At 50.0% G+C, this 10,054-nt stretch overlaps 2 protein-coding genes and 1 non-coding gene across 4 annotated transcripts; all 3 read right to left on the bottom strand.

The window, feature by feature from the left end:
* Positions 1-233: 233 nt before the first annotated feature.
* Positions 234-394, bottom strand: LOC124668919. Its single transcript, XR_006991984.1, has one exon. It is a non-coding gene; the product is annotated as a U1 spliceosomal RNA (small nuclear RNA).
* A 2,719-nt stretch (positions 395-3,113) lies between these two features.
* LOC124661773 (TBC1 domain family member 13-like) lies at positions 3,114-5,877 on the bottom strand. Of its 2 annotated transcripts, none has more exons than XM_047199656.1 (9): positions 5,782-5,877; positions 5,613-5,705; positions 5,097-5,201; positions 4,822-4,974; positions 4,214-4,312; positions 4,011-4,139; positions 3,694-3,873; positions 3,347-3,463; positions 3,114-3,263 (listed from the first exon to the last, which is right to left on the bottom strand). In XM_047199656.1, the coding sequence occupies exons 1-9, from the start codon at positions 5,866-5,868 to the stop codon at positions 3,114-3,116; spliced, it is 1,113 nt and encodes a 370-aa protein (XP_047055612.1). In that variant the 5' UTR covers positions 5,869-5,877. The 2 variants fall into 2 exon arrangements, with proteins under 2 accessions (XP_047055612.1, XP_047055614.1); XM_047199658.1 differs by having other exon boundaries at positions 4,214-4,291.
* Positions 5,878-8,458: 2,581 nt separating this feature from the next.
* LOC124667314 (cysteine proteinase EP-B 2-like) lies at positions 8,459-9,589 on the bottom strand. The gene has a single exon (XM_047204617.1). The coding sequence runs from the start codon at positions 9,587-9,589 to the stop codon at positions 8,459-8,461; it is 1,131 nt and encodes a 376-aa protein (XP_047060573.1).
* Between the last annotated feature and the right edge of the window lie 465 nt (positions 9,590-10,054).

Genomic DNA, 10,054 nt, shown 5'->3' with positions numbered 1-10,054 from the left:
AGTAGTTTATGAATTTTTTTCCATGGTCTGGCACATGTGATTAAACCGGAGATGACTAGCAGAGGCCCATTTAACTAGAAAAGGCCCAATTTAATAACAAAGACATGTGGGCAATGTCGCATTGAGGCCCAGTTCTAAGAAACTGGGCAATGTTAGTATTTGCAAAAGAAATTTGATGAATAGACACGACAGATAAAACCAGGAAACTAAATTCAAAATTTTAATTTGAATGAGCAGGGGCCGCGCGGACGCGTACCCCCTCTATCACAAATTATGATGTCCATTCTCCCCTAGAGGAGATGGTAAGCCAACACACCCTACAAAGTGCAATGTGGGTCATTGGCCTAGGCCACGGACCTTATTGATCGTCCGTTGACCCCATCCAGGTAAGTAATTTTCATCGTTGGCGGGGACGCTCTATATGTAGGCTTTTGCCCCTGGTAATCAGCTTGCAGCATCGAGGTGGGACTAAACAGTACGATGACCGCGCATCGTTAGCACTGCATCCGTTTTATGGGCTGTTTGTGGGCTGTTTGTCTTTCGCGACCCATGTGAGGAGCCAACGAAGTCAAGTTCCTCAGAACGCGCCATCAGTTTTATGGCCCATAGAAGAACCATCGCTGTGTAAGCAATGAGAAGCCACACGCAGCCACATAACAAGTTCTAAAATTATCTCGGCAAAAAGAAAATGTTATAAAACAACACGCAACCTCAGGAGTGAGAAATCCCAACATACAGAGAAGACAGAGATTTTGGTGTCGGTATTTGTGCAGAAAGTTGAGAAAATATTGCTTGTATCTTCATGGAACACACACAAGTATTTTCATCAGATGCATCTTAGAGCATCTCCACTCGTTTGCACTCCACATGCCGAAATCCGGGGAAATTTACGTCCGGATTGGATATAAATTTGGCGTGGGGAGGAGTAGTTTCCCAGCCGCGATCTCAGGCGAAGACGGCGATCTAAATTTGAAAAACGGAAACTTGACAAACTACGGCATAAAACGGTCGAATTTAGACACAATTTAATGATATTTACTATATAGAGGGCGAAATTACATAGAGACCGAATTCGACTATATTTCGAATTCGGCTAGGGGAATACAACTGTAAATATGAAAACACGGTGCTCTACATGCCGAAATGGCGGTAGAACACCGTGTAGTCGCCGCCATCGTCGTCGGAGCTGTCGTCGTCGAACTGTGGCGGCGCCGAAGCCGCCTGGCTGCTGCCTTGGCCGGCGTCTCCCCACCGGCCGCCGGTGCGAGGCGGGGACGGCGATGGCTTGTACGGCTCGTCGTCGGAGGCTTCGAGGTCGATGACGGGGACGACGGCGCCGGATGGAGGAGTCGCGAGGCCGCCGGAGCGAGCGGCGTCCCGGAGGTGCCTCGCCCGCCGCTCCGCTTCCTCCTTCTCCCACGCTCCCTCGACCGGGCGCAGGCCTGGTCGAGCGGCATGGCGTTGTCGGCGGGTACGAGGTCATGGAGGGACCTCGCGATGACGGCTTCGAGGATGGCGGCGTCCTCGGCGCTTTCTTCCTCCTCGACCTTCACCTTCGCCGGTTTGCGCTTCCGCTCGCCGGAGGTGTCGTGGTCGCGCTTGGGGCGGCGCCGTCCTTGTGCCGTCGATGGTTCGCGGATGACGATGCCGCCGCCGCGCGTGCGGTGGCTCGGCGGGGATGCCGGCTCCTTTTTCACCGGCGCCAAGGATGGCGCCGACCTGGAGATCGACCTCGCCGCCGAACCGGACGACGAGGAACTGGCAGCCATACGCCGTGGCTGCCAGCTGTTTCCCCATTGGCGGCTGTTCGATGCCCTCGATGAAGGGGGCATCGTGAGCCTCGGCGAGTTGCCGCCCTCGATGTGCTCGAGGACGTTGTGGAGCGTCCTATCCGGCGCGCTCCACCAACGCCGGCGACCCGCGGCGTTGTTGCGCGGAGGCGGAGGTGGCGGGCCGTCGTAGGACGCCAGTTCGCGCTCCCCCCGCCGGAGAAAGAACGAGTTCCACCGAGTGTAGTTCTCGGGGTGGTGGCGCGGGTCGGCGCGTTCTTCCTCCGTCATCCCCATCCGCGCCTCCTCGATAGCGACGTCGAGGGCGTGGCCCCGGGCGGCGGCGGGATTGGCACGCTACCAGCGCTTAGCCGCCACCCGCCGCCGGGGGGCCTCGTGTCCGGCGGGCAGGGGTACCCGCCTGGTGGAGGAGGTGCCCCTCCCACGTGTGGAGAGATCGGCGGGGGAACCCGTTGTTGGATGCGCCGTCGTCGTCGTAGAACGCCATCGTTGGAGGTGGAGGTGGAGGGTGAGTGGAGGGAGAATGGAGGAAGAGTGGAGCAGGGGCGTCGCGGCGAGCGGAGTGGCTTTAAATAGGCGCGACGGGCGCGACGGGCGCCGGCGATTAATGCCGCGTGGAAGACGATGCGTGCGCGGAAGACGATGCTACGGCATTAACTCGCCGCGTGGAAGCTACGCGGCCGGCGAATGCTGACCGGCGGCAGGCTTTTACAGCGCGCGGAAGACGATGCGATGAGGACGATGATCGGTGTCTCTCGCCGACAAGTTGGGGCCACCAGACGCGCGGGAAGTTTCCTCGCCGTTTCGCGCGCTTTTGTTTCGTCCGGAGTCCCCGAGAGCTCCCCGGGGGGCCGAGGATGGCGTGGGATCGCCGGATGAATTTAGGCCCAAATCCGGACGAAATCGAGGAACCGGGGGCGCGACTAGGCCAAATTTCACCGTTCGGATGGAAAAAACGTCGTTCGGGGGTCTCGTCGGGGAGACGAGTGGAGATGCTCTTAGGCCCTGCTCAATATCAATCCAGCTTCCCAGAAATCCACAGCGCAGTGCCTAACAGGACAGCTCCACGGAGCTAGATCTGCGAAGCATGCTGGGTGGCCGCCTAGGTAGTAGAGCCGTGATGGTATTTTCAGCTTATAGCAGACGGGAATTTCATACTATGAACTTGGATATTTGATAAAAATCATAACAGTAGCTTATTTCTGAACCGTTGGTAATAAAGTTACAGATTGCGGTGAAGTAATAGTATGATGGTATTACAGTTACAGTTTGTAAGTGAACATATATGTTCACAGCAATTTGTTCCCGAGTGAACCTGTTTGTTCACTGCAACTTGTTCGCGACGTAGAGGAGGTGGCCGATGTTCGTCGGGGGGTAGCTCTGCAGGAGCTTTAGGTTGGATGTGAAATCCCCAGCAAGGAGGCGTTTCCGGACGAGGATAAGCATTGCACAGCATATTCTCAGCAAGGTTTCCTGCGTTTTCGTCAGACAGATCTTCAGTCATCGAACTCAAACCAAAGGTTTGCAGAACAAACCAGAGTGAATTCATTTGTTACCTGAGGACCATCTGGGTCACTTAATAGCGTGTCCCATATGTGAATGGTATCAGCGAAGTTGAATTCCTGGGTTAGCAGCAGTGTTATCCACCTGAATGCGTAGAACTGAGGATTAACCTGCAGAAACCATGCTTCTGTTAATAATACTGCAAGCACTTCTTCACTACTATAAGCATGGCGGATCTGCACTATGCGGAACCTTATATAATGCTTCCAAGTATTATAACAGAGCTACTGTAAGAACTTGAAACAGCACAAGGTTCAGTTCACATCGCAACTTCGCAAGTCAAAGGACAACCGTAAAGTACAGCATTAAAGATTGAGCAGTTTACGACGCAGAAACTTACTTCTGTCGTTATTTCCAAGTGGTGCTGAAGCTCTCCATCATACTTCCTTAGGAGTTGCATTAATTTGGAGAGCGTCCCTTGAATGCCAACAGCGCTGTTGTCTAGCTTCTGGCAGAAGTTGTCTCTAAGCCCGCTAAGTAACTCCACAAAGCAAAAGAAAGAATCGGCTTCTGCGAAGTTCTGCAAGGGAATCCAGCTAGCAATATCATGATATATAGCCGCAAAGTCATGACTCGTGAGTAAAAATTATGAACTTTTTGTACAATCTGCTGTACAGCAAACGATACGAAGCAGTATAACAATTGCTTACTCCATACAGCATTTTTATAATCCGGATCATCTCGAAATACAAAGAAGAGCGGTGCCAAAATTTCGTTCATTCCTTGCACATATCTTATTCCAGCATTCAGCTTGGCAAAGATAATTAAAATATTTTTCAGTGATTCCTGGTGAGAATCATAAATAATCAGCCATGTAACCAACCAGAACAATGTTTAGATTTCGATTACTGGAGATTTACCTGATTTGACTTTGCAAAAGACGAGTCTCCACAGAAAAAATGCATGTCAGGGTGAGTGCGTTTCACATCACGGTCAACCTGCTCAATCATCTCTGAATTCTGTATGAAAGATATAGTTAAAGAAAAAAAAGTATCAATATTAGAGTGATGCCAAGTGGTGAAATGACTCACCCGTACACTAACTCGACCCATAGAAAATGTGCGTGCTTCTGGAACAAAAAGGTAAATCTACATGTTTGAAGTTGACAACAATTGCTTCAACAGTTCACCAGGATTTTTTTGCAATTTGATTTCTCAAAACACACCGATAGATACAAATAATTGAAATGAAACGAGCATAAATTTAACGCAGATATACTGAGATGTGTGGTTTAAATTGACATAATTACACTTGCCCTTTGTTGTCAAAGCATAACTGCTTTGAATTCATGCTAATGTCAGTGTGGATCTCTGAAAAAAATGTAAGCACAACCACCAGTGTCACCGGCATAGAATTAATGCAATACCAACAAATGAAACTAGCTGCAATATGTGAGCAGAATATCTAAGTACAAAAATAACACACGCAACACAGCTAAAATGTAACATTCAGAGGCACTAGAGCATACCTCAACAAACTGATCCCATTCTTTGGTCTTCCCAAGGCTCAGAGGATGCTCATCTTGGGCTATCACCGACCTATCAAGAAACCCATTCTCGACATGCTCTGCATTTCCATCGCTATGGTCTTCTGATCCTCTAGTTGCGCTATTTCCACCTACCTAGCAGAGCTAGGATTCAGGATCTTTGTTTCCTAGTAAGGATCTACACTAGGTATCATGTGTGATATGTGTAACTATTAATTGGCAATCAAGATTGATAATCTGAATGTGTAATGACATACAGTGTTGCCAAGGAACTCGTCTTTGAAGGCTTCATATTGTGATCTCTTTTTTGTTAACTCCTGCTCCCACAGTTCACGATCACTGGGCAAATAACCCAGTAGCAGCTGAGCAACCAAAACATGTACAGTGAGTCTGTGACCAGAACAGGCAATACACTTTTGACAGCATCTTTTTCCTCATACTGACCATATCTGGACAATTGCTAAAAAAGGACTGATAGTAGTAGCAAGTGAATGAACACAAAGGGACAAAAATGCAGACGATTTTTGACCTGACATTGGCATGAAAAGGCAAAAGGATATAGACTAAGGACATGTATGCATATTGTGACATTAATCAAAAACATCAGTACGGTAGAACAATTATGAGTCTAAATTAAGGCCGGCCTACATCAAAAGAAGATCTCATTTGCAGTTTTGCACAGGCACTTCCTTAGAAGTTCCTAAATCTTCAGCTTGAGACTACAGAACACATCTAGAAAGAACAAAACGAAGAGCCTGCTATTAATGGGGTACCTTCCACACAGTCGACCGGACGCCGGCACCGTCGGGGACGCCCTGAGCTGAAAGCATCCTCAGCTCATCGAGATCTATCACCTTCTTCGACAACTGCATCAGAACGACAAGATGGACAAAAGACCAAGAAGCAAAACCTAAGGAGTGCGAAAGCAGGATGTGAACTCACCGCCGCGAGTATACGGGACTGCCGCGAGATCTCGAGCTCCGCCTGCGCCGGAGCCGCCGGCTGCGGGGATCGCGGCGAGCTCGCCATGGATTTGGGTACCACAAGATAGAGGCAGACTCGTCCTTGGGTCGGAACTGTTTGGGACACTTTTGGACATGTATTGCAATCTTCCCATGACCGTCGATTTGTCGGATCATCTTAATGAACGTCCCAGATAATCCGAAGACTTACCATGCTGTAGAAAAACTAAGAGAGAATAGCCACAGTACCACTAGTAAAAATTGAGAGTTCCAAAATACCACTCAAAAAACCAATGTTGCTAAAATACCATTACAATTCAGCTTTTCATGCTAAAATACCACTATGTACTAACTGGGACTAGCACCTGCAAAAAAGACTTATATGCCCTTATCTCTTCACACCACAAATTTCTCATTTACACTGAAAAGCTATGAGCTAGGTAGGGGTGGCGCGTTGGCCTGTCGATGTCGGGGACGTGCAGGGACGGCAGACGAGGCGGCCGAGTAGGACATGATGCCACACAGGAGCAAGTCTGGCGGCTGAGTGAGCTGAATGAGACACGGCGGAGGACGAGGCGACCAAGAAAGACATGACGCCACATACGAGCAGCAGCAGAGCGACTTGAGACACGGTAGAGGACTGGGTGGCTGAGCAGGACGGGACGCCACAGAGGAGCAGGTCGCAGTGGCGGAGCGACCTCAGACACGGCGGATGACGGGGCAGAAAAGCAGGATACGCCAAGAAGGAGCAGGTCGCGGCGGCGGAGCGAGGTAGGGCATGACGGACCTTACAATCAATAGGGAAGCGGCTGGCCAGGAGGAGGCACCTCTGGCGTGTGGGATGAGCGGTCAGGCATGCCACCATGGCACATCTGGATTAGAGAAGAACATGGCCGGTAGGGAGGTCGATTTGATTCCTGTTGTTTTGGGGTTCTACACAGGGGTATTTTTGCCATTCTAAAATAATTTACAAGAACTTTCCAGGTTGACTATAAATTGTTTAAAATCTGATGTGAATGGTATTTTCGCAACAATACATTAATGGCAGTGCTATTTTGGCTACTTTGGTTTTTCTAGTGGTATTTTGGAACTCTAGATTTTCACTAATGGTATTGTGGCTATTCTCTCAACTACTAAATGAGGATCCACATTTTTCGTTTGGATTGAACAGTCGAACTTTGTTGTCTAGAATACATCTACCGAACTGAAACGACATGTCCCTAGAAAAAATTCAAACGACATAGATCAGTGGAAAAAAAACTAAAATTTAAATAAATGCTTTTGAAGGTCGCATCTCTAGAATCGACTTTTTTTTGCATCTCCTCTTATGGTATGACTCGGTAAAGGAACAAAATTGTAGGAGAACAAAATTGCCGAATCTAAACTAACTTCCAAAGTTTTAAGGATCCATCAATGTCCCACTTAAGTAAGTGAAATGATTAGGTTGAACAATTATGGAAACACATCAGTGTTTCCTTGTTGTACACATGAACGAAGTTGGTAGCACAAAATATCTGACACAGAGGAGTACATACCAAAACACACTTGAGGCTACCATCGCATCCAAGACAATGACGAACTACTTGATGATGATCTGTGGGATAAGTACCGTAGATTGGTAGGATTGAAACACCAAAGCTTTTTGTGCTAAATGTTCGGCCATGCCCACCAAATAGGACAGAAAAGCAGTTGTGCAACTTTTATTTCGTGTGACATAACACCAATACCTCAAAACACAACATTGTAAAAAATGACTGGATTATTACGACTGCAAAATTCACCCATGATTTTCCTTGATAGCCCATGAAAGCCAAAAAGGATATGCGGGACCGAGAAAAAGGGTTCATTGATGCGGTGGCAATTTGATTCTCACGTTTTCTTACGTTCCATATATGTAAACTAATCCACATGATTCTCAGAGTCCTACGACCGCGGTTTGCTTCTCATATTTTCTTATGACCAATAGATAGACTAATCGACATGCTTAGGGTTTTTTGGTAGAGCATGCCTTATATGAGGAGACAAATTAATCCTATTTGTAATCCACATGCTTCTCAAAGTTCTAGGGCAGCGGTTTGCTTCTCAGGTTTTCATATGACCAACATATGGACTAGTTGACTCTCGATATTAATATATTCCCTTTATCGAAAAAATATGGACTAGTTGACATGCTTCTTAGGGTTCTTCTGAGCATGCCTTATATGTCGAAGCAAATCCTATCTGTAGTCCACATGCTTCTCATAGTCCTGGGGCAGCGGTTTGCTTCCCAAAGAGAAAAGGTGTTAAAATGGCCCTCTTCAGGCCAACCCAGGTTGTCTACTCGCAAAAACAAATCAGTTCACCGATTTCATACCTTCTATCCACGTTTGAAACAAACACGAACCAACATGTCCCAAATTGGGAGATGAACACAACATATCATCAAGCTTTCATACATTATACAAGCAGTACGTTACATTACACATCATTTTACACTCCACTTAGAAATCCAAATAGATACCGACCGACCTCGTCCCACGTACACACAGCCTTTTTTTTTTCTTGCTGCGTGCACGCAGAGCTACTTAATTTCAACTTATTTCACCCTAATATAGCTAGGAATGATATGTAGTAGTAAGTAGTAATTCAGATACATGCATCGATCTTGCTTTGGATGGTCACTGGGATTCCCTTTCCCCGAGAGCGCGCCTGGGCGTGGGCGTGGGCTTGGGCTTGCTCTGGGTCTTCACTGGGTAGGATGCTTCCATGGCGATGCCGCAGAGCCCACCGCTGAAGCCTCCATCCTTCTGCATCCTGATGTACCCCTTCTCTCCCCAAGCAGTTCCCCACGAGTTCTTCACCGTCCAGTACGCCGTGCCGTCATTGTCGACGCCGTACCCGACGACGGCCACGCCGTGGTCCAGCTCGGTCCCGCACTCGCCGGTGAATACCCCCGCGGAGTAGAACTGGAATGCCTGTCCGCTGGCATCGATGGCGACGGACACGGGCTGGTTCGCCACGGCCTTGGCAAGCTCCTCCTCGCTGTTGGCCGGCACGTCCTGGTGGCCGTCGATGCGCACCACCACGGGTGACCGCTTCGCCTCCACGGCGTCGCAGGTGCCGTTGGAGGCGTGGTACGGGTAGGCCTCCTCGGTGGCGAGCCCGCCGTTATTCTTGATGTACTCGAAGGCATTGTCCATGAGGCCGCCCTGGCACCCGTTGTTGTCCGCCGTGTCGCAGTCGACGAGCTCTTGCTCCGACAGGGACACCAGCTGGCCGCTCCGGATGGCGTTGATGCCCTCCACGGACACCACGGTGGAGAAGGCCCAGCAGCTGCCGCACTTGCCCTGGTCCTTGACGCCGGTGACCGCGCCCTGCTCCCGCCAGTCAACGGACTGAGGCAGGTCCGACACGTTAACGCCGGCGTACATGAAGCCCGGGATGGCCGGGGCGACAGGGCCGTCGCGTCGGAGGTCGTTAACGTGGGATCCGGCGAAGGTGGCGCGGAACTCGTGGCGGTCCATGTCGCCAAAGCGGTTGAGGCGGAGGCGGTAGGGGCGGTCGCCGCGCTTGTTGTGGGAGTGGATGAAGCGGACGTTGGACTTGAAAGTTCCAAACCGGCGGTGCTTCTCGACGTGGTGGCGGGGCACGCGGTGCGCGGTCTGCCACCGCTCGTACAGGTCCCACAGCGCCTCCTCCGACTCCAGGTCCTTGTCCTCCAGCGGAATGGCGCCGCATAGCTCCGCCACGGCCAGTGCCGCCGCGACCATGGCCGCTAACACGAGAAGCTTCTTGCTGAGCTGACCCATGGTGTTCGACCGACCAACCAGTACCTGCTAGTACCACGAGCTGGCGAGGTTATCGTAGTACTGCGGTACTGATCTGATCACCCGGCCTGCTACTGGCTACTGCTAACTGCTGTTTGGATTGTGAGATCGATGAGGGTATATTTATAGGTGGAGATCGTATCGTACGTAGTACTGTACGTGAGATCGATCGAGCACCGAGGAGTGTGGAAAAGGATACGATTAGCTTTGCGGCGGGAACGGCACGCGAGAAGGTTTAAATGGCGGTAACGGAAAACTCAGATTCTGCTCGGGATGGTTGCCAAGTTGCGTGTTCGGGCTGCTGGTATGGTATTCAGAGGCAGATTCACGGATGACCGATGATCATACGCTGTTCGTTGCCGAGGTGCACGGGATGATTCATTCGTGCGTTGGATACGTTTGGAACTTTGGATCACCGCCGGCGCCGGCAGTGATTGCCTGATGATC

This window comes from Lolium rigidum, chromosome 6 (genome assembly GCF_022539505.1).
Source record: "Lolium rigidum isolate FL_2022 chromosome 6, APGP_CSIRO_Lrig_0.1, whole genome shotgun sequence".
NCBI classification, from domain to species: Eukaryota; Viridiplantae; Streptophyta; class Magnoliopsida; order Poales; family Poaceae; genus Lolium; species Lolium rigidum.
This window is presented reverse-complemented; position numbering and strand designations above follow the sequence as displayed.